The sequence below is a fragment of the Anolis sagrei genome, chromosome 3 (assembly GCF_037176765.1).
Source record: "Anolis sagrei isolate rAnoSag1 chromosome 3, rAnoSag1.mat, whole genome shotgun sequence".
Lineage (NCBI taxonomy): Eukaryota > Metazoa > Chordata > Lepidosauria > Squamata > Dactyloidae > Anolis > Anolis sagrei.
In genome coordinates this window covers 41,874,813-41,899,639 of record NC_090023.1, presented here as the reverse complement: position 1 = coordinate 41,899,639, position 24,827 = coordinate 41,874,813, and the positions used below count along the sequence as shown (strand labels likewise).

Sequence of the window (24,827 nt, the reverse complement as noted above, 5' to 3'; positions counted from 1 at the left end):
GGGACCACTTTGACCAGGGATCACTTTCCAACATTAGTACCAAAAGGGTCACGAATAGGTTTTTGGTCAACTTTAGAGTCGGTTTGGTTATTGGGGGTGCTGATTCAGAAAATTGCATTGGACAGTCCGCATCAGCTCTAGTTTCTGATACAGAACATGTGCCATCCAGTAGTCACCATCTGCTTTCCCACAGAAACCCATATTTAATAATCTAGACCTGATTTGGTAGTATTCTTGCAGACCATTGGTGATCCATATGCTGTAACCTTTCCTCACAAAATCTGATTTTGAGGCTCCAATGACTCTTTGGAAGGTTAGTAGAAAGTAAGGGAGAGGAAGTTTGGCTCAAATCAGGTATTTTGACTTATTAAAATCCTTCTTTGTGGTGCAACATCACAACTGATTACAACCCAATGAAACAAATAAATAAATACACATGCTAGAAAAGAAAACAGCACCTGAATCATCTGAGACATAGTGTCATTGCCATAATAGTGCAATGAACTGTTTCGATCATTAAGGTTGTACTTGAAACCTGCCAGGTGAACTTCGCTGCATATTTGTAATGCAAATGTGATGGCAATCAATCCTGTTGTGGGATGTTTGGGTCTCTAAAAACAAAACAAAATACAAAAATGTAACTATTATTACATAAAAAATTTGATTTTCAAACACATCTAACGAGTAACATCAAGTTTCTCATACGCCCCGTCTACACTGACATATGTTTTAAATTGATCAAAGTGTGCAACTGTAAATAAACAAACAAACAAACAAACATTACACAATATTAAGCAAGTTCCCATTGGATGTTAAGCATGTTCTCATTGGTTGTTCCACTCAGTGGTCTGTATCATGTTAATGAGTCCTAATAGAAGAATTAATTCTATTTAACAAGAATGCAGTCAATTGTTATAAAATGTTTAAGGAGCTCCACTGGCTGCCGTTTATTTTCCGGGCCCAATTCAAGGTGCAGGTCTTGACCTACAAAGACCTGAACGGTTTGGGACCCATCTACCTGAACGACCACATTTCCATCTACGAGCCCACACGATCTCTTCGATCTTCCGGAGAGGCTCTTCTCTTGCTCCCGCCCGCATCGTGAGTGCGACTTGTGGGGATGAGAGGGAGGGCCTTCTCTGTGGTGGCCCCCCAGCTCTGGAACTTACTCCCCAGAAATATTAGGCAAGCCCCCACGCTGGCCATCTTCAGGAGGAATCTGAAAACCTGGTTATTCTAATGTGCCTCCAGTGATTGAACGACCAAACTTTACACAAAATGTCCTTATAAGCATGTTATTTTATGGTTTATGCAATTAAATCCTCCTCATTCCCGGATCCTCCTCTGTATAACTTATATTGTCCTATCTCCCAGTGTTTTAAAATTTTACCCTTCAATTTGGCCCTGCCCAGTGAAACCTTCTGTGTTTTTAATGTTTGATTTTATATTGCTGTGTTGTTTATTATGTTGGTTTTGCATTTTATGTAATTATTTGGTGCTATTATGTTTTTGCGTTATATTATGTGTACTGTATTGATGGGCGTAGCCTCATGTAAGCAGCTCCGAGTCCCCTTGGGGGAGATGGAGCGGGGAATAAATTATTATTATTATTATTATTATTATTATTATTATTATTATTAAATGTAAAGCTGTGACATTAACAAAGCAGTAAGAATTTCTAATTTCCTGTTTTTGTGATTTAAATTAAAAATGGCTGCTTTGGGATTTGAAAATAGAAGTATGGTTTGTCACATATTTTCTTAGTTTGAGTTGCTGTAAGTTTGTGAGATCTGTTGGAAACTAGACAAGTGAGGTTTATATATCTGTGGAATGTGCAGGGTAAGAGAAAAAAAACTCTTTGTTTGAGGCAAGTGTGAATGTTGCAATTGGCCACCTTGATTAGCACTGAATGACCTCGCAGCTTCAAAACCTGGCTGCTTCCTGATGGGGGATCTTTTGTTGGGAGGCGTTAGCCGGCCCTGATTGCTTCCTGTTTGGAATTCCCCGCCCTTTGAGTGTTGTTCTTCACCTTCTCTCCTGACCTTCGGGCCTTTTCATACTGGTAGCCAGACTCTGCACAACTTCATGGCCTCCTCCCTTCTGCTGAAACCGCCCACATGCCTGTGGCCAGCTAACACCTCCCAACAAAGCATTTCACAAGGCAGGAAGCACCCAGGCTTTGAAGATGCAAGGCTATTCAATGCTAATCAGAGTTCTTTCTCCCACTCTGGACATTCCACAGATACATTCCACTTGCCGAGTTTCCAACAAACATTACAATCACTGAGGATGCCTGCCATAGATGCAGGCAGAATGTCAGGAGAGAATGCTTCTGGAACATGGATACAGCCCAGAAAACTCACAGCAACTCTGTGATTCCAGCCATGAAAGCCTTCGACAAATGACTAGTTTCACTACAACAAATTCCTAAGGAGGCTTTCTGGAAGAGTATGATGAAAATTGACTCTTAAATTCCCTTCCCATAACCAGCATTATTAAAACCATTAATGTGAGAGAGCACTTACTTCGTGTCTGGAAAACTTTGTTGGCAAATTAAGGAAATCATGTGCTGTTCTTCTTGTAATGGCGGGATCAAGGATTCTGATTTGTTGGGGATTGTAAATCAATTGCAACGCTGGTTTCTTCCAAAATGCAGAAGTTTTCTGTGGAACCAACAGTTTTATTGTCAAAACATAAAAGGCCCTACTTTCATCAATGTCTCTAAAATACAGATGTGAAAACAAATAAATGTGTATTGTTTCTTTCCCCTTTGGTAATAAATGCAGAGTGCACTTTACTCTCCCTTTATTCTAAAAGAGGAAAGAAACAATGTATGTCCTCATGCCTTATCCCGAATGAAGAGGGTGGCAAAAATAAAATCTCCTTTTGAAATTGCAACCTATTCTGCTCAGAGTCAGTTCTCATGTCCTTATCTGCAAGGCAATTCAGAGTCCAGAATTATGATCATTATCATCTTTCTGTGGGAAAGATAATATCTGAGAGATAAAGGAGCAGGGAGTATACAAGATAACATTTCAATGCAAGCGTTCAATAAAACTGAATTGTGCAAGAATATGACAAAGTAGTGATATCCCACAAATGTGCAGCAGTGTGCCCAGACTCAAAAGTATAGGCAGAATGTCTTTTTAGACATAGAACATATATTGAGACTGTTTATCATTTGTGCATTTGAAATGGTGGGAGTAGACTTCAAACAGCTCTTACACTGACGCTCAGAGGTATTTTGCCCACCTTGTATCTCTCACCTGATTTCACCAAGTAGCTACTTCTAAATCTTGATACTAATAATGAAGAATGGACACTTTTGAAAGCTGTATGAGAGTGCTGCTCTCCTTAACCCTCATCAGCACAACTTGCTGCTCTATGTACAACAGTTATGTTGCATGAAAGATAGAAAGCTGTTGTCTAAATGAATGTTGTGGTTCAAATGGGTTCGGCTATGTTTATTTAATAACTTGCTTGGGGACCTGGCAGTGCCGAGGTTATTTGAGAAAGGCATTGTTTGTTTTTTGAATTTTGGCAATATTAGTTTGATAATGTCTAACTCTATTTATTAGAAAAAAATCCAGTCTTTCCTTTTGTTTTTTATGAATGCTCCCAATAGAAAATGCATAAGGATGTGGGTGAACTATAATTCCCAGAATTGTGAGTCAATCCTTCCTAAACTCTGCCATTATTCAAAGTTGGCCATGTTGGGTCTGTGTGCCAAGTGTGGTCCAGATCGGATATCAGCTGGGTTCAGTGATATCTAGATAAGGGCGAACTACAACTCCCAGATTCCCAGGGCAATCACCCACAAGCCCAGTCAGTAATCACAGTTGCCCATGTTGGTTCTGTGTGCAAAATTTGGTCCAGATCCAGCATCGGCTGGGTTCATAGTGCTCTCTGGATGTAGGTGAACTACAGCTCCAGATTCCCGAGGCAATCATGTCCAAATCCAGTATGCACTGTTGGCCATGTTGGGTCTGTGTGCCAAGTTAGGTCCAGATCCGTTGTTGGCTGGGTCCACAGTGCTTTCTGGATGTAGGTGAACTATAACTCCTACAAATCAAGTTCAATTTCTCCTAAACCTGGTCATGGGGGTACTGCATGCCAAATGGGGTCCAGGTCCATTATCGAAGGAGGGTCACAGTGCTCTGCCTTGATGCAGGATGAACTACAACTTCCATCCAGTTAAGTCAGTCACCCAAATCCCTCCAGTCTGTTCAGTTGCTGATCAATTATTCTCTGTGTGCCATAGGAAAAGGGTAGGAAAGGGTTAAGGGAGAGGCAGTCATGCAAATTCCACACAAGGAACCCTGGGAAGCCTGCCTGTGGTGGAGGAAATATGTCAAATCTAGGATGAAATTGTCCCTGAATGAAAGCAGGCTTAGTGTTTGGGGAGGACATAGGCAGCGTTTGGGCAACATGTTAATGGCACTCGCTATAACCTGCAATGTGAGTTGAGGGAAGTGCCTTTGGAGCTTCTCAGTACTTGGAACTATAGCCTGTTTGTGGAGGTGGGAGGCTGTCTGTGTAAGTGGACACCTCTGCCGCATACACACATTCACAGTTTTCACTTTTATTACGTGTATAGCTAGAAGACAGATATAGAAGAAGCATTATAAATTTGTGACACATAACTTTTCACCTAGACTCTATCATTAGAATAAACACATCAAAACATATTTGAATGGATTTTATATTGCTTTGCATAATCTGTCCATTTATGATAGTCATAAATAGGGCAGGGATCAATGCAGGGAAATGTATACTGCAAAATGTCCTGCACAAGGTGAACCTTTATCTTGTTTCAGCAACTCCCGATCTTTTGTTTTATCTATCCCTAATAGTACATTCTTCAAAGGTACCACAAAGTCCACACCCCTAGGTAGTGCTGAACAAGACTGTGGTAAATAGAAGAAGTTTAGGAAACATGCATGAAAAAAAATCCAAAAACAAACTTGACTTACGATTAAACGCTGTCCACTCAATAAATCCCAAAGCCATTTTAAGTCATGGGGTTTGAAAACCACAAGAACTGCAGTTGTGTTAGGGTCATAGTGAATAGGATCTGAAAAAACAGACTCTGGGTAGAAGAGCCGGTATGTTGTCCTCCTTCCAACATCTTCTTCATAACCTACAACAGGTCCATTATTCATTCTATCAAGGAAAAGAAAATCCAAAAAGATGTTGTTTATGTGACAATCAATCCAATTTTCTTTTGCTGCTCTACAACTTCAGCACTGCTGCAGCATGCCAGAAGCAAGTCTGAGCAAAGATATTTCATTGTTTGAAGTAAAGCATGTGATGCCACCCCACTGCCTTTCCTGTCTGGAGTTCATTGTGTCTTTGTGGAGACTGTTGTTGTTGTATATGTAATTTTAACCTACTTAGAGGCTGTTATTAATTACCACATTTACTTGAATATTGTTCACCTTTTTGGCTAAATTAGGTAAAGGTAAAGGTTTTCCCCTGACATTAAGTCCAATCATGTCCAACTCTGGGGGGTGGTGTTAATCTCAATTTCTAAGCTGAAATGCCAGCATTGTCCGTAGACACCTCCTAGGTCATGTGGCCAGAATGACTGCATGGAGCGCCATTACCGTACCAACAGAGCAGTACATACTGATCTATTCACATTTGCATGTTTTCAAATTGCTAGGTTGCCAGAAACTGGGGCTAATAGCAGGAACTCACTACACTTCCTGGATTCAAACCACCAACCTTTGGGTCAGCAAGTTCAGCAGCTCAGCGGTTCAACCAGCTGTGCTACCAGGGGCTCCGTTTGGCTAAATTGCATCACTAAAATTGAGGTGCATATTAGATTTGATGGCACATTAGAATTGTGCACCTAAATCCGCATGCACTATTGGGCAAGAAATCCCAGCTGGGGAGGAGAGGCAGAGGTGACCATGAAAAGGCTGGTGGGAAGCTGATGATAGTTGCAAAAAGGTTGGTGGAGGGGAGAGTCTTCTGAGCAGCCTTTTCGTGGCCACTATTGACTTCCTACCAGGCCTGATGGAGGGGTGCAGCTTCCCACCAGCCTTTTTGCAGCCATCACTGCCTCACACTACATTCAACAGCAAATCCTTTTTTCTTTTTCTTTTTTGTAATGCACACTTTCAAAACTGAGGAGCGCATTACATTCAATGGCGCATTATTCTCGGGTAAATATGGTATTTTAGAAGGCCTTTCAAAAATCAGTTTGGGTTTCTTGTAATCTCTGAGATAATCTCTTTTGAGTAGTGGGGAATCTTTTATACACCAACACAGAGGAGAATCCAAATCACCTGGCAGCCTGCTTTAAACAACCTTTGCAGATAAAATGCACCCAGAAAGCACTCTGATTTGAATGCTATGGTTAATATTAATGCAGCAGATATAGCACTGGCCCTTGCTTGTCCAGTGATAATGGATACTTTTCAACTTGCATAACCCAAGAATGTGGACAGGATTCTCAGAGAGGAAAAACACAACATGTATGTTAAACCCTGGCATTCCTACTTTGTTATAAAAACCAGAGACGGACTTCATGAGTGGGAACAGGGAATTGTCAAGGCAGAGTTCCATCACGCTAGAGGACGTAGTTATAAGACTATTGTTGACATTATACTGGATTTCACTATATTGGACAGCTACTGGCCAGTTTCCAGGAATCCATTTCTGGCTAAGGCATCAAGGGTGTGGTAGCTTCTTGGTTCCAGAGAATCCTTGATGAAATTGATCCTCTAGATCAATTTCACTATGTTTTCAGGTTATGGGCAGATATAACTTTAATTAACTTGGTGGGTGGTGTTCTCTGAGAACTAAACAGGGGGAATGTACCCCTGGTGGTTCTGTTGAACCTCTCATCCGTTTTTGATACCATCACTCATGGGCCATCTCACTGAGATCGGCCTGGAGGCATTGTTCTGAGTACCCCCTTTCATGGAAGAGCAGAGGGATTACACTGGGCCTGTTCTTCCTTAGGAGTGGGTTCTCAGAAAGTGGTGGGAGACTCCCCTAGCCACTGCTTGTAGAGTGCTTAGGACTTGTTTCTGTCCTCCTTGCTATTTAAACATATACACAAGACTTTACTGGTCTGAATCATCAGTATGGAAATAACACCCAAGACTCCTTTCTACTTGAAACCAAGGAAGTTTTTTTGTGCATATCTACACCGTAGAACTAATGCAGATTGACACCACTTTAACTGCCAGGGTACAATGATATCGGATCCCAGTATTTGTGGTTTTACAAGGTCTTCTCTTCCAAAGAGTGCTGGTACCTTACCAAACTTCGACTCCCAGGATTCCATAGCATGAAGCCATGTCAGCTAAAGTGCTGTCACTTAGAATCATCTTTGTGTCTAAATCAGTGCCTCTGATCCAGTGTTTCTCAAACTGTGCTTCTCTAGGTGTTTTGAACTTCAGCTCCAAGAAATTCCAGCCAGTTTGCCAGCTGTTAGGAATTGTGGGAGCTGAAGTTCAAAACATCTGAAGGAGCACCGAAACTCTGCTCTAATTGGTACTAAGCTAAGGAGGACAAAACAACTTGAGACTTAACCCAAATAAGACAGGTGTTCCTCCTAGACTGAGAGCAAAGAATAGAGCAGTGGTTCCCAGCCTTTGGCCTTCCAAGTGTTTGGGACTTCAGCTCCCATAAATTCCAGCCATCATACCAGCTGTTAAGAATTGCGGGGGTTGAAGTCCAAAACACCTGGAAAATCAAAGGTTGGGAACCATTGGAATAGAAGATCAGATTGTGCTTGGATGGAGATACCCTCCCCTTGAAGATATAGATGTGCAGTGTACTCCTGAGTTCAATCTTGAGCCTAGCACAAATTTCTGTGGTGGCTAAAATTCATTTGCTCTACCTATGATGACACATGCCATAGTTACAACCTGTTTGGATTACTGTAATATAATCTATATGTGGCTGCTGTTGAACAATATTTGCTAAGTTTAGCTTTTCACACTGCTAACCAAAGCTAGTCAAACACAGCATTGAACTCCCTTTTTACAACAGCTCCAGTGTCTATCAATGTTGTTTGAGGTACAATTCAAAATGCTAGTTATGACTTGGATCCAAGCCCTATGCGGCATGGGTCCAAGTTATCTAAAGGACTGAATTCTCCCACATGAGCCTGCCCCAGTTTTGGGATTTTCAGACGAAGCTCTTCTCTGTGTCCCATTATTCTCACAGCAGTTCTGGTGGAAACATCAGAAAGAGCCTTTTAGATGGCTACACCCTGTCTGCAGAGTCCTTTCCTAGAGAGGCTAATCTGGGGACTTTCCAGAGGGGTCAATCCACAGGCAGGTGATGATTTTCGTAACAGGCCTTTGGGAACTGACTGCTCATGGAGAAACGTTTTTAATAACATAAAGTACTATTTGACTTCAAAAAAATTGGGATGCTTGGAAATTATCTTTAAATTTTGAGTCTCTCTGTCCCAACTTATGAGATTCACTTTGGCATTTAGAAAATAAGCTTGTATGGTATGTATAACATGCCAGAGATCTGAACTGATTGCTCGCAGAGAGCTTTCAAAATCAGTCCAAGAATTAGAGGACTATGGGTTGCGCGTACTTTTTCTTCACATTTTTTTCTTCACATTCACAAGAGTCAAGATGTGCACCATTAGCAATTCTCAGATCTATCTAAGACTCGCTGGATATCTTCAACAAAAGCCCCCAACTCCATGTCTGATATAACAATAACAATGCTGGAGTATGAATATAGTAATAATTTTGTTTAATAAGTTCTACTTGATATGAAAAGTTCTAGTTACCTGATCACCACATCAAAGGAATCAATTGTCTCCCCCAGACTTTTGTTTCGAAGGACACCTCCATTGCCAACCACCACACATTTTTTGCAGGATGGATTGCTGAAAGATATTATGAATCATTCAAATTATTTTGGAGGGGGGCCAATTACAGTCTAGTTGCAACATTATTAGTAAAAATATACAAATGTAGGCATATTGGCAATGAGGGCGGAAAAAAATGGGTGACCCTGGGCAAGTCACTCCCCCTCAGTCTCTTCTGGACAAATCTTGCGCGCACACAAAACCTGCGACAAGGTTGTCCAATTTTCAGAAACAACTTCAAGACACACAACAAACTTTGTCTATACTAGAAAGATATGGACAATCTACCAGGGACAGTTGAGAAAATCCACAGTAGACATACTGCCATTGTCTAAAATCCCACTCCCATATCTATGGGACAGAATTAATCTGGAGATGGTGGTAAGATCTGGATATTTTGGGTACTAGAATGCTTAAGATCATTTGGTACCCTGAGAACTGTACCCCAAAGTAACATATTATAGCCAACATCTCAATAACTTCTCAACCTTTTAATGAAAAGTATCAAGAGAGGCTGTTGAAAGTATTGTTGTTGTTGTTGTTGTTGTTGTTTATTTATACCCAGCTTTTTCTCTCCACAAAGGAGACTCAAAGTGACTTACATTAAAAGTATTTCCATACAATTAAAAATGAAAACAGATAACACACACTCTCACAACTCAAAACAGTACTAATTGGTATTCAGAATCCAGCTAAACCAAAGGTGGGAATTGTACAGCTGCCACCAGCTCCAACCAGCATAGATAATGTCTGGGATGCTGGGAGGTCCAACACCATCTCAACAGACACTTGATTCTAACCACTGAAGTTATATTCAATGACTCTGTCTATAAAGTAGAAATTACATAAAAACAAAGACTTTATTTGTTGTCAAAGGCTTTCATGGCTGGAATCAATGTGTTGTTGTGAATTTTTCAGGCTGTACAGCCATATTGCAGAAGCATTCTCTCCTGCCGTTTCACCCACATTTATGACAGGCATCCTCAGAGGTTGTGAGGTCTGTTAGAAACTAGGTAAGTGAGATTTATATATCTGTAGAATGTCCAGGGTGGGAGAAAGAAACCTTGTCTGCTTGAGGCAACTGTGAATGTTGCAATTGGCCACCTTGTTTAGCATGTAATGGCCTTGCAACTTCAAAGCATGGCTGCTTTCTGCCTGAGGGAATCCTTTGTTGGGAGGTGTTAGAACCAACCTGGACACAGCATATTATTTGAGAACACAGAAATGCTGGACCACTCTAACAACTACCATGGCAGACTACACAGAGAAGCCATTGAAATCCACAAGCATGTGGACAATTTTAACAGAAAGGACGAAACCATGAAAATGAACAAAATCTGGCTACCAGTATTAAATAACTAAAATTAGGACAGTAAATATAGGGCAACACTCAAAAATAGGGGAATTCCAGACAAGAATAAATCAGGGCAAGCTGATACCTCCCAACAAAGGATCCCCCAGGCAGCAATTAGCCAGGCTTTGAAGCTGCAAGGCTTTTAAATGCTAATCAAGATGGCCAATTGCAACATTCACACTTGCCTCAAGCAGACAAGAGTTCTTTCTCCCACCCTGGATAGATATATGAACCTCACTTGCCTAGTTTCCAACAGACCTCACAATCTCTGAGGATGCCTGCCATAGATGTGGGTGAAACATCAGGAAAAATGCTTCTGGAACATGGACGTGCAGCCCAGAAAACTCACAGCAACCCAAAGAATCTTTATTTTATTAAAGATTCTTAACTGCATAAACTCACCTATCATCTTCAGTAAACAGTCCACAGTTACTCAGTTTTGAAAGTGCCAGCTGAAAAAATCTTTCTGAAACACAAATAATTTTTAATCCTTAATAACAATTAAATGCAATACAACTTCCCGGACATTTTTTAAACCAGTTAACACATTGGTAATCTGGAGTTCTGTATAGGATTTTCTTTCTTCCTTTTGAATTAATAGCAGGACAGCTCATCAGAGCATACTTAGCCAGCACAAATATTGTGTTAGGAGAGGGCCATAATATCGGAGTGGCAATAATTATTCCATGATCAGATTGAATAAAAGGCTATGTTCACTTCCTTTATCCATATTAATTAGCAATAATGTCTGGAAACAAACTGGAAAGCAGCCTGCACTTTTTCACCTTGACATGTACTCGAGTAAGTACACTGCAAGAAAGCTATGCTTTCATTTTCCAGCTGTTTGCAATCTCCTTCTGCAACTCAAACATTTATTACAGGAGAGGGCAACTTCCAGTGGTCCAAGCTAATATGCAACCCCAGGGACCAACCACAGGTCACAGCAGACAAAGAAATGTGTATATCTTGCAACTTGTGGGAACTAAGACTAGAAAAACGATGTTTCATTTTTTGTTCTTGCAAACCACTGATGGTCCTTGGACCACAATTTGGGAACCACTGTTTTAGCATGAAACAGAACAGTACAAAGGCTTGGAAATGATCGTGACAGGGATGCAGCCTTCAAAGGGGAGGGGTGGGGGTTACATAGGGTCAGATTTGGATTTCGTGTCCCTGGTTTATAGCAAAGATTGCTATATGGAGACTAACCCTATACACTGAGGTCTAAATCTAGAATTTTCAGTTCAAAAAGCCAAAAATCCAGGTCAGCTTATCCATATGTTCAATGTAAGTACTGAACCTTAACTCTTATCGTAAAAGGAATGACTCCCTTCTCTGAGTTGTGTGGCAAAGGGAGAGAGCTTAATCCATCCAGGGAAAACCTAAAAGAAGCACTGAACCCCTCAACTCTCTCTACAATGGCACTGCTTTTAGCCTTTTTAAATGTCTTAGTGGGAAAATGGCAATGGCCACCAAGAACTGCTCCCCACGCCCCCAAGTCAGCATTGGTACTTTCTCCTCTCTTCAGAATAGCCCTTGACTTATCCATCGAAGTCCCTGAACAGACTCAGAGGCAGAGTGAGTTGATCAAAAACAACCTGGCCAAATAGCACTATGTAGAAGAATCCTCCACCTTGTGCAACTGTGGAGCAAACAAACAACTCTGCATCTTGTCGAAGGCTTTCATGGCTGGAATCACTAGGTTCTTGTGGATTTTTTCGGGCTATAAGGCCATGTTCTAGAGGCATTTCTCCTGACGTTTCGCCTGCATCTATGGCAAGCAAACTACCTCTGAGGATGCTTGCCATAGATGCAGGCGAAACGTCAGGAGAAATGCCTCTAGAACATGGCCCTATAGCCCGAAAAAAACCCACAAAAACCTAGTAACTCTGCATCTGTATGCTTGTCCACAATGCCCTGCCTCATGTTCAGAGGAAGAATTTTTTAAAGACAATATGGTCAAAATTATTTAGTCACTTGTGCTCCCTATATTTCATCAATGTTATACTTACTTATTTATTATTTATTTATTTTCAAATATTTGTACTCCACCCTTCTCAACCTCCGGAGGGGGACTCAGGGTGGCTTACAGCTGGCAACAATTCAATGCCCCCCACATACAAACAAATAAAACAGTAGTTACATAATAAATGAAATATTAAATTAAATTAAAATCCATTTAAAATAATACTAAATTGGTTGGCCATATCTTTTGACACAAAATAAATAAATCCAAGGATCATATACAAATTTTTAATTTTGGCCCTGAAGCTTGCCCTCAGAATATCACTGTATAACTAACCAAGGTCCGTATAACATTTTCAGTTTATATGCTCAGGCTAAAGTATAGGGGCTGTAGACTGAAAATGGATAATAGGAGTTGTAGCCCAGAAAGGAAAAGAGCAGATGTAGCGGTTTTTAGAAAAACAGCTCCCTCTCAAATTCTTTGTATGTGAAACTAGAAGATAAGACTAGTGTTTGGCTGCTGCTCAATCAAGTCAGGGTCAGCGCTTGAGATATGAAGTTCCAGTAAGTTTCCATCTTAAGCTATTTATGTATATAGAATAATGAGTCAATTAGAATACAATGAGCAAAGAATAAATCAATGAAAGAGACAAACTATAAACACCAATCAAAATTGTGTTGTTTGATTTGCTGTAAATGATAAAAGATCGCAGCAAATAAAGCCTTCTTCACTTGACTCAACTCTTCCTTACATCCATCCCTGTGCTGCTCCCTTGACAGCAGAAGAGAAGGGAACCTCTGAGAGTGTGCAGAGTTCCCACTTCAAAAGAATTCCCATAATCATACTTCTGGGAACTACTACACGTAGTATCATTCAGAAATGGGGCTTTTACATGTGTCAAGTGTATCCTATTTGGCCTTACAGCAAGTAGTGGACAGCCTACGTAGGGTTAATGTAAAACACACGTGGCAATTCAAATGTCAGGCAATGCACACAATTACATAGAGATAAAAAGACAAAGAGGAATAGATTAAAACTGCAGAATGGGGTTGTGGTCTCTTCCAATTCTGATTTTGTGAAATACGGAAGAGCTTAGAATTCTCTCAGCTCATAATCCCCATTTTTTAAACCTGAAAAAGTAATTTTTCTACTCTATGTGTCAGTTTCAAGTGGCCATAGAAGAGCATACTCTTATATAGAAAGAGACACGGGATATTAGAATCTGCAACTTTCTACCTAAAATCTCTGCCTTTGCTTTGAGCCATAGGTAAAGGTAGAGATTTCCCCTGACATTAAGTCTAGACATGTCCCATTCTGGGCATGGTGCTCATCCCCATTTCTAAGCTGGAGAGCCTGCATTGTCCGTAGACTCCTCCAAGGTCATGTGACCAGCATGACTGCATGGAGCACTGTTACCTTCCTGCAGAAGTGGTACCTATTGCTCTGCTCACATTTGCATGTTTTTGAACCGCTAGGTTGACAGAAGCTGGGGCTAACAGTGGGAGCTCACCCTGCTCCCTGGATTTAAACCACCAATCTTTCAGTCAGCAAGTTCAGCAGGTCAGTATTTTAATGCACTGTGCCACCAGGGCACAATGTTTTCAGCTGCACAGCACACTGCTTTGAGCCATACTGTCTAATAAATACTGATACTTTCAAAAATATGACAACTCTCAAGAAAAATAAAAGGGCTACTTTCATAATTTAAGATTGCAAAATGTCATACTGAATGCTGCACATATCAGCAGTCCTTACCTGCTCTCCTTATTCCATAAGGTAATTCAAAGCTGAAACTTCCATGGAGCTCAGACACTTGCTGAAAATTATGAGAACACAGGAAGGGATAGAGCGCAGGAAACCTTGCTCGAGAAAAAAAGGGTGAAAATGTTGTTTACATTTCCATTTATTGACAAATGTATATTTCATCCTCACAGGTATTATTATGCTAAAAGGGAAAACCAGTTAATGAAATAGACAGGTCAAGTAGAGATTCACTAGCATAGAAAATGGAAAACAGCAGCAGCAGCTGTAAATGGAAGGAGCGGGAGATGGTGATTTTAAAGGTCGGCAGCAATGGCAGAAAGAAGCAGACAATCCTCGGTGACTCTTCTGGACTGTAGAATTAATATAGTTTGACACTACTTGAACTGCCATGGCTCAATGCTATGGAATCCTAGAATTTGTAGTTTGGTGAGGCACCAGCATTCTTTGGTGTAAAACCAAAATTTGCATGATTCCATAGCATTGAGCCATGGCAGTTAGAAGTGTTAAACTACATTAGTTTTACAATCTAGATCAGGGGTCCTGAAACTAAGGCCCAGGGGCCAGATACGGCCCTCCAAGGTCATTTACCTGGCCCTCGCTCAGGGTCAACCTAAGTCTGAAACGACTTGAAAGCACACAACACCAACAATCCTATCGCATCAGCCAAAAACAGACCCATACTTCCCGTTGAAATACGAATAAGTTTATATTTGTTAAAATTGTTCTTCATTTAAATTATTGTATTGTTCTAAAGTGTTTTTTGCACTACAAATAAGATATGTGCATTGTGCATACGAATTCATTCATGGTTTTTTTTTTCGTATTATAATCCGGCCCTCCAACAGTTTGAGGGACTGTGACCTGGCCCTCTGTTTAAAAAGTTTGAGGACCCCTGAATTAGATGCACCCTCTTGTTGGAAATAGCAACCTTCTACAGGCCTCCTATACTAGTTATTTGTTATGCATATAATTCAGATTGCTTACTGTATTGTATATGCATGTATTGTATGCAGTTTTTCTTAACTCTGTGTTGTGGGTGAGAGTGCAGACCATGTGACCAGATCTGGGATTGTTCAGATCTCAGACTCCATTGTAAAAGTCAGCAGAAATAGAATGCTTTAGAGAACAGACACCATTAGACTTTCAGACTATAAATACTCTATTAGACTCACAGAACAGATACTCTGGACTGTTGATTGTAAGAAAGATGTCCTGTGTTATCTACACAAAGAAACTACTTCAAGTTCTATCTGTAACTGGGTTGATATGCAATATACCAATATGCTGAATACATGAAATTTGTGAGTAAACTATGTTATTTGAATGAAGACTACTTTATTTTTGGTCTCTTGAGAGCATGATTTAAGCCAAAATGTTTTAAGGGAGAGTAGAAGTTTTTGGGCAACTGAAAGAAATGTTGAAACTGCTGTTTTCTGTGCATTGGCATAGTTTTTTCCTAACAGTTCAAAGAGATATCCAAGGATTTCAGTCTAATAGTTAAAAAACCTATGTTGCCTTGCATGAATTCTAGTGGTTATTTACCACTAAACAGAAGGTTGACTCAAGTGAGTTGTTAACTCTTCGCAGGAAGATCATACTTTACAAAAGGTTACTAGCTCTAACAAGGTCATGCCCTTTCCAAAAGTTATTATTCCAAATAGCATGAATGCCAATTAATCTCCAAAAGGGCCATGCTTCCAAAGCCTGTGGAGATTCCTGGTTTTCCCAAAAGGTTATGAATGCCATTTTCCAAAACCTCTGAGCCTCACAATTCATGAATGCTTAGCTTCAAAGGCCCTTGGTGTCATAGGAACAGTGACGTGAAAATGTGCCTGACTGCAGGCTGTTTTCTCAGTCATTTCTCCCATAGTGCCTTAACTTTGAGGATCTCAAAGCCAAGCATGTATGAAATAAGATTCCTTGAACCCAGCTGCTTCTTTCTCACATTGCTGTTGCCGCTGCCACTCCTCCTATGATTGTTTGAACAGAGTTGCCTATGGTGCAGACTTTTCCATAACCAGCTAGCCAACTAAAAAAAAAAGATAATATCTGAATTAAAAATAGAAGAAAAACATTTACACAACCAGAAAATGATAGTATTAAAAACCCCTAAATTTTGCTTAACAGCAGATACTGATAAAATTCTAGAAAGTTCGTTAGTGACAGAATTCTAGAAATACAGAGCCCCAGATATTCACTGCAGGGCTAGAGGTCCTGCTCATTTTGCAGAAAGGGAGGGCAATATTCAGCCTTTGGGCTCCATACATCCTCTCAGGGGTTTTCCAGGGGTAAAACATATTTTGCAAAAAATAAATGCCCCTCGAGACATTTTTGCCAATTTATTATTATTTATTTATTTGCTCAATTTATATCTCATCCTTCTCAACCCCACAGGGGGCTCAGGGCAGCTTACAAAAAAAGCAACAATTTGATGGCACATTTACATACACAAGATAAAACAAAACATATATATTAAAATCAATAGTTAAAACACATAAACTTAAAAAGAGTTACTTTAAACATGATGCAGTCCAAAGGCATATTCCAGGAGCCGTTCCATAAATTGCACTTTTCCATAGTTACTTATTTTGCAGATTACTTACTGCATTGCAGATTACTGTCCAAAGACTTTGGTCCAACAACCATGTCTTCACTTTCTTTCTGAAGTATAGGAGGCAAGGAGCTGATCTAATTTCACTGGGGTGTTCCATACCCAAAGGGCCACCACTGAGAAGGCCCTGTCTCTCATCCCCGCCACTCATGTCTGTGAAGGAGGTGGGATCGAGAGCAGGGCCTCCCCAGATGAACTTAATCTCTGAGATGGTTCATAGAGGGAGATACATTCAGACAGGTAAGATGGGCCAGAACCATTTAGGGCTTTATAGGCTAAAGCCAGGACTTTGAATTGTAGTCGGTAATTGAATTGTGCTCTGTCACTAACAAGGAATAGCTGTTCACCTTGGGGGGCGGGGGGGGGGGGGGCGGCGGATATAAATAAATTATTGTTGTTATTATTATTATTATTATTATTATTATTATTATTATTATTTCCTATTGTCACAAGATTAAGATCAAGATTATAAAACCAAAATATAAGTATTCCAGCCTATTTCAATATCAAGTCTGCCTGCAAATTGACTTTGCTTTTTTTGGCCATGTATGTGTGACATATCTTTTGGCATCCATGCTTAAAGCTGAAATTCCTACTTTGTATAATCCTTTCAACTTGGATGAAAAGAGATGAGCAAGATGTTTAATTGTGAAAGGGGTCTGTTTTATTACATTGCCTGTGGAGGCCTACCATCCCAATAAAAGCAACTTAGTTTATCGTGATCATATCATCACCTTTCTGGATGTTGTCCCTATTCACCTACCTGCCCACTGGCAAGTTCAATTTTTCATTCTCCTCTTTGAGGTTTTGCTGTAGCCGAGACTCAGAACAAAGAGGAACCATTCCCTGCCAAAGTGAAGTCTTTTCTGGTTCTTTCTTCATCACAGTGGTTGTGACAGGAGGTGTCTGCAAGCGAGGGTGTTCCCGCCTGTCCAATTGAAAGTGCCAACTTTGATATATAGCTTCCCTGAAAATATACACCTTTCTATGCATGTAGATTTAACGCATAGCCTTTTTCTTTTTTACTTTGGGTGTAATGTCACCACAGATTTACATCAATTAGCTGCCATGGCTTTATATCAATCACAACAGCCTTCCCAGATCTGGCATTGATTGGTTGTGGGGTCCCTGGATTGGGGGAAGTTTCCCATTCTTGGAGTAGACATGACTGATTAACAATTGATTGACAGTTTCATCTGTTACAGAAATCAATCAAACTAAAATCAAGGAATTTACTTCTAAGTAATTATTCTAGGTTATTGCACAGATTGAGAACCCCTTATCTGGAATTCCAAAATCCAGAATACTTCAAAATTGTCCACCTGGGTAGCTTGGATAGTAACAGTTTTGCTTTCGGATTGCCCAATATACACAAACTTTGTTTCTTGCACAAAATTAATTTTAAAATATTGCTTATAAGGTGTATATGAGACATCAGTGAATTTCATGTTTAGATCTAGGTCCCATCTCCATGATTACATGTATCCATTATGCAAAGATTCCAAAATTCCCCAAATTTCAAAATATGGGATACAACTGGCCCCAAGCATTTCAGATAAGGGATTCTCAACCTTTACTACAGGAAAAAGGAGAAAGCAGAGGTGGAATTTTAAAATATGTTAATTGTAACAAATATAGAAGTAGTTTGATGAAAAGCACCACGAATGGTGAAAAAGTAGTTGCCTCTTAATAAATACAGCTGCCTCCAAAGCTGTGTAGATCCAAACATATTTGCAGTAGTATAAATCAATTTCGACTTGCAGGCGAATTTGATATTGAATTTGATATTGAAATACAGATACTATCATTTTTGCTATCATTGTTATTATTGTATTATTATTATTATTATTATTATTATGTGTGCAACACTGGTGAAATAGAATTATTTCAAGTAGCTGATCATAAAGTTTAGCACAGGAAAATTACACTACAATATTGCTTAAGCATTTCAATGCACTGATTTTTTCTATATCAAACTACTACAATGTATTCAGTACAGGGATCTAAGCCTGGAAAGGCTGCTTTAAAACAACACTCAGCATCCCGCGTGAGTAAACACTGGCTGGGGCATTATGGAATCTGCAGCCCAAAAAAGTTACATTTCCAAAAATCTGTGCTTGCAATTCTCAACTTGAGATTTATGTAAAACAATCGATTCTGGTTTAAATTTGTTACTGACTTTACTCAGAAACTGTTGGAGCATGTAAGAAATCAGTTAATGTGCATGTGTCAACTGTAAAATAAGATGCACGAAGCCGATTGGTTGGGCTATGCCTAGGGAGATGGATGAGCCTGGAACTTCTGGATGCTATTACATTTATGTTGAGGCTTGAGCTAGCAGGGGCAAACAGTTTTTTGAAGAGAGAAGCAGAGAGAGACAGAATTTGGAGTGTTCTCTCGCTTTATGAGCTGCTGAAGGAGTTTATCCATATGGAAAAAAGAAAGACTATTTTAAATCTCTCATAAAAAGGACATTATGTGAGTTGATACAACTGATCACATTGTACATATGTTGTTCTGAACTAAGAAGAGTAAACGACTTGTTCTTGACTGCTCATCTGTATGGTATAGTTTCTTTAACAGGCAAGGCAGTGTGTGGGCTGAACAAACGTGAACTACACATGGTTTATTTTATATTATGCCACAGAAACCACTTAATAGTGTACTATGAACCATTCACAGAGAATGAGAATGAGTAATGGTAAAGAAATATTTAAAAAAAACAGTATGTCTACCTACTATAGTTCTTCAGTACCAGGCATCAGATTTAATATTCTAGAAAGACATCGGAGGTCCCTTCCAGACAGGCCCTATATCCCAGGATCTGATACCAGGTTTTTGCTTTAAACTGGATTATATGAGTTCACACTGCCAAATAATCTGGGATAAACAGAAAACCTGGGATCAGATCCTGGGATATAGGACCTGTCTGGGAGGACCCTATGTCCATGGGATTCAGCATCTTTTATTAGCTTATTTTATTAATTTTTAAGGATTTGTGCTTCAGACACAGACAACTGAGTCCAGACTTTTTGTGTTGGGCTGCTGCATCAATGGGGTCACAACTGACATAATCTAAGAAAAAGCAAAAGGTGCTCCAAGCCATAGAAATCATCTGACTCTTTAATGACCAAAATGTATTAGGAATCAGTCTTAGACCATGAACAACTTTTTTGAGAGGGGAGTATAGCCACAATTAGCACATAATGACCACCAACAAAATGGACTGATAAGACCCCTTTTGTCCTTACTTTACTAAAGTTGAGTTGCTGGGTTTGGGAGTGCAAGGCATTAGTTGCATTTTTCTGTCGAAATCTGTAGGTGGCAGCCTAGAACAAAAGAAAATATTAATAGAGAAGTCTAACAAAAATGGGAAATATTCACATTTATTAATACACTTTGTTAGTAAAATCTACTGGTCTATTCATTTATATTATGTATGTGTAATATGGAAAACAATTAGGTGGACATTGTTTGTCCTGTCATGTTACAAACTGAGTGGATGGATTTGTTCACTCACCTATGACTCTAACACAGACATGGGCAGACTTCGGCCCTCCAGGTGTTTTCGACTTCAACTCCCACAATTCCTAACAGCTGGTAGGCTGCTAGGAATTATGGGAGCTGGAGTCCAAAACACCTGTAACATATTGTGTCACGCATTTCTAATAATTTATTTTTTCTTCTGTGCAAGCAATATCAAATACATTATAAAATTTATTAATTTCCAGTGCGGTTGTCATATTGGCTTGCCACAGCAAAAACATCATGTATGAAAAACTAAAAATATAGATTTTATGTAAAATTTGCATATACCATGCATCTGGTTACATGGCCAGCAATCCTTGAAAGCTCACATAAAATGGAATTTATCAGTCTTTTAGGGAACCATGGGTTCTTTTTGCCTGGTAATTTCCTTAATATGGAAACACCATTTCAGGTTAAGCCAGGAAATTCCTCATACAACCTTACAAATAATAATGAAGTAATGAGTAATTATTACAGCAATCATTATATAGAATCACAGTCAACTGTTTACCAAAATTAGTAGTCATTCCTGTTAGCTCAAAACAGAATAATTGAGTTCATTGTTGAATGACATGTCAAGACACTGGTTCAATGAGTATATTTAACTGGAAATTAGAAATAAAATTCAGGCCATTATTCTCCACAATACAGTACTAGGCCCTCTTTATCCCTGGGTTCTAGATTTCTGGATTCATTTACGGTAAGCAAGCTCAAAAATATTCATGAAAACACTCCAAAAAGCAAAGCTTGATTTTGTGGCATGCCAAAGCACTAAAGTGATGTAGGAACGCCCTGCTGTAGCCTCCCACATTTCACAGATCCTCAGGCTCTATCTGGCACGTGTTCGAGTTGTTCATTTTTATATAAAAGTTATGTGGTTTTCCAAGACAGTCTATATAATGTGACTGGAACATCCACAGATTTTTATATTCGTGGTGTTCTGAAAACGAACTTCAATTGATACTTAAGGTCTGCTGTAGCATTTGGCCCCTAATTATACCTAAGAATAACTAACAACAAGTTACTTTCAAATTCTGATGCAAGCTTATCTGAGCAAAGGCCTATAAATATCAAGCAGAGAAGAAGAACCATTTGAAAAATGTATATACGAGGGTTATCCAGAAAGTAAGGTTACAAGGCACGTAGCTCTTGCGGGGAATTTTTGTGGGGGAAGTTGGAATCACTGCTGTGTAGTGGAAAGCCAGTGTAGTGGAAGTGAACAAGCAGTGCCAGTCATCAGTAGCTCACTGACTGGCGTTGTGGTGAAGGTTAGAGATGAGTGTCTGCATTCCCTTTCCTTCCAAGTGTGAAGTTCGTGCTGTAATACGCTACATAAATGCTAAGGGCATGAACACCACTACGATTCATTGTGAAATCATTTCAGGTTATGGAGAGGACGTAATGTCAAGACAGCATGTGACAAAATGGATACGGTATATATTGTGACATCATAAAGAAACTTCTCAGAGCCAACCAAAACAAACGTTGTGGGATGCTGACAGTGGGAGACTGTCTCCTTCATGACAATGCACATCTGCACACCGCTCAAGCAACACTAGAGTTGTTGACTTCATTTGGTTGGGATGTTTTAAGCCACCCCTCTCACAACCTTGATCTCGCACCCAGTAATTATCATCTGTTTACTAAATTGAAGGAACATCTTGGTGGAAAACACTTTTTTGACAACAATAAGATGAAAATTGAAGTGACGAACTCTCTGAAAAAGGCGGAGGAAACAACAGATGAAAAAAATGTATTGAACTTAATGATTATGTGGAAAAATAATGTAATACCTATGCTGCAATCCATGTAAGTTTTATTAAAACATATTCATTCTTTGTATTTTTTAAAAAAATCTTGTAACCTTACTTTCCAGATAACCCTCATACAAAGGAGTTGATCTCTGTGTGGTATTTATTATACAAGACCAGTCACTAACAAAAAACACTCAAACAGCAGAAATTTAGTGGGCAGCAAAATAAGGAGGCTTTAAAAATGGCTTTCTCTTCAAACATTTGTTTATTATCCTGTTTTTTATAATTAATGGCTGCTCTTTAGGCACAGATATATGAACCTCAGTGGCTTACATAAAATAATTTATATTTACATCACTCAATGAAAACTGACAATGAAAATCGTCATGAACAGTGTGTCTTAAACTGCACTGTACAGCACACAATTAATCACTAAACTCTCTTTAAATAATTAAAGGGCATGTACATATAATCTGGGACAGATTTCTATCAAGATGAAGCAAGGATATAATTGTCAATTAAGTCCTGCCATCTGTCTGGGAAAAATGAACACCTGCCTATCGTATAAATGTCACGCTTACAGTGCTAGCTTCCACTGTGATGCTACAGCTAAATCTGCATTTTGTTTTTGCTTTGCCAAGGCAATTCCTCTCAAACATGTTTGCCAATTAAATAGAGTAATATCTGTTCCAGTTATTAAATAAAACAGACAATTGCAGAGGTTTTTCATACAGCTGAGAAACTTGTGGAGAACTCTACAATTAATACTCTGTTTTTCTAGGAAGAAATGGACATTACCAATAGCTGTTGGTCCTCCAGAGGTTGCAATGTAGTATAACATACATCACTCCAGCAGCCAGGAGAATTGCAAGTATGATCCGTCTCATGACTGACCTGCCTGAAACACATAATTAGAAAGGCTGAGTTACTGTTACATGCAGATATCACATTTTGATGAATACACAGTAAAAGGCAAACTTATTTATCAGGGCTGCTGATTTGTTATTTTTCATCAGACAAGACATTTTCTGGTCATAGTGTTTTCTTGACTTGGAAGATTTTCAGTTCCGTTTGACTTACTTAATACAAAAATGTTAATTGACATGAATGCTTATTAAAATGATATAATCAGTAGATTTCAAGTGCATCTATACATTGGCTATAAGCACTAAACAAATCTTACCTAACTTTTATTTATTCATTATTTACTTTATTTCTATCTCGCTCTTCTCATCCTTGCAGGGGACTCAAAGCAGCATACAAATGACAATTTCCAAGACCGCATATTCAACACATAAAAATACAAAACATCAATGCAATAGTTAAAACATATAAATATAATCAAACAATTGAAACATAAACCCAGTCCTGTGGTCGTAATTTGCATGCTACATTGTGCTGGTTCTGTGTATCCCTACCCAAATGCCTGATTGCAGAGCAAGGTCTTCACTTATTTCCTGACCACCAGGAAGGAGGGGGCCAGTCTGATATCACTGGGGAGGGAGTTCCACAACCAAGGGGCCACCATAGAGAAGGCTCTGTCTCTCGTCCCTACCAGTTGTGCTTGCAAAGGGGATGGGTCCAAGAGCAGGGCCTCCCCCGTGGATCTTAACTTTCTAACAGGTTCATAGGGAGAGATATGTTCTCTCCCTGTGAACTTCCTTTGCTATATATCTGGGATAAATAGATAACATTTTGTAACTGGACTTCTTTGCAAAGCAATGACCCACACCAAAGTCTGCTTTCTCTTGGCACCTGTTTTGGCAGTAATTTTATTCTTTTGCTACCTTGCTCAGCTTCCAGCTAGTTCCTTTCCCGTCCTCCTTGTTAATATTTTCTCTAATACATACAATTATACACCACATTTCACCAATTTGAAGCCCAAAATCGAGGCTCCAAAGTTGGCAGCATCTTAGAATTGGTGGCATTTTTTAAAAAATAATTCACATGCTTTTCTGTCATGACAGTTTCACTTTGGGTAGGAAACCCGTACTCTCTACTGAAAGAAATTATTTAAAGATCCTGCCTGTTCCACTGAAATAAGTGTATTAAAGATTGTATCTGCCCCATTGAAAGAAGGGATTTAAAGATTCTGCGTGTGACATTGAAAGAACTGAACTAAAGACCTTATATGTTATGTTTTTCTACATCTGCTGTGTTTCTCTTCTGTTGTTACTATGTTGAATTCTATTGTTATTAAAATATTGGTTAAGTGCATTTCAGTGTGTTATCTGATTCTCAAAATTCATCATTAGAAATTCAGCACTTTAATCCAGGGAAATTCTTTTCTTTTGTAGTCGGAGCTCCAAAATCAGGTTGTGCCTTAAAATGGGGGGGGGGGGACTATTCCTGACATTGGGGCAATATAGAGCTGCATCTTACAATTGGTGGTATCTTACAATAGGTGAAATAGGATAGTTCAAAGCATTCTTCTCTTAAAGAATAGTACGCCATTCCCATAACATGGCAAGTCTCTACAGTGCATGCTGTTTTTGTGTGTTTTTCTACATTTATATCCCACCCTTCTCACCCTGAAGGGGACTCAGGGCAGCTCATAGTAGAAGCTCAATCCGATGCTTTGAATACATATAAAAATAAAACAACACAAACTTTAAAATCACATAATTAAAACATATCAGTTAAATTAATTACTTAAAATCACACAGTCCAAAAACATATGCCAGGAGCCATTCCAATTGTCATTGTTCATTATTGCACTGAGAAATTGTTGCTGCACTGGGAATCATTGTGCAAACGCTTGGTGCCACAACCAGGATTTAACTTTCTTCCTGAAGGTCAGGAGGGAGGGAGCTGATCTAATTTGCTTTGAATGTGATTTTCCTGCTTCTTGGCAGAATGGGGTTGGACTGGATGGCCCATGAAGTCTCTTCCAACTCAACGATTCTATGAATCTATGATTTCCCTTGGGAGATCCAAAGCCGAGGGGCCACCACCGAGAAGGCCCTGTCATCCCCGCCAGTTGCATCTGTGAAAGT

General features: G+C 39.4%; 1 protein-coding gene across 3 annotated transcripts in view; it reads right to left on the bottom strand.

Moving 5' to 3' along the window:
* Window positions 1–24,827, bottom strand: part of ST3GAL6 (ST3 beta-galactoside alpha-2,3-sialyltransferase 6) — a 60,882-nt gene that overhangs the window by 4,670 nt on the left and 31,385 nt on the right. For 2 of the 3 annotated variants that reach the window (XM_067466615.1, XM_060770734.2), the window contains 9 exons: window positions 22,630–22,729; window positions 19,801–19,878; window positions 17,313–17,477; window positions 13,930–14,033; window positions 10,611–10,674; window positions 8,774–8,872; window positions 4,974–5,163; window positions 2,526–2,663; window positions 459–611 (listed from right to left, as the gene is read on the bottom strand). In XM_067466615.1, coding sequence (XP_067322716.1) covers window positions 459–611; window positions 2,526–2,663; window positions 4,974–5,163; window positions 8,774–8,872; window positions 10,611–10,674; window positions 13,930–14,033; window positions 17,313–17,477; window positions 19,801–19,878; window positions 22,630–22,729 — 1,091 coding nt within the window. The remainder of the gene's footprint in view (window positions 1–458; window positions 612–2,525; window positions 2,664–4,973; window positions 5,164–8,773; window positions 8,873–10,610; window positions 10,675–13,929; window positions 14,034–17,312; window positions 17,478–19,800; window positions 19,879–22,629; window positions 22,730–24,827) is intronic. The other variant, XM_060770735.2, reaches the window with a different exon arrangement.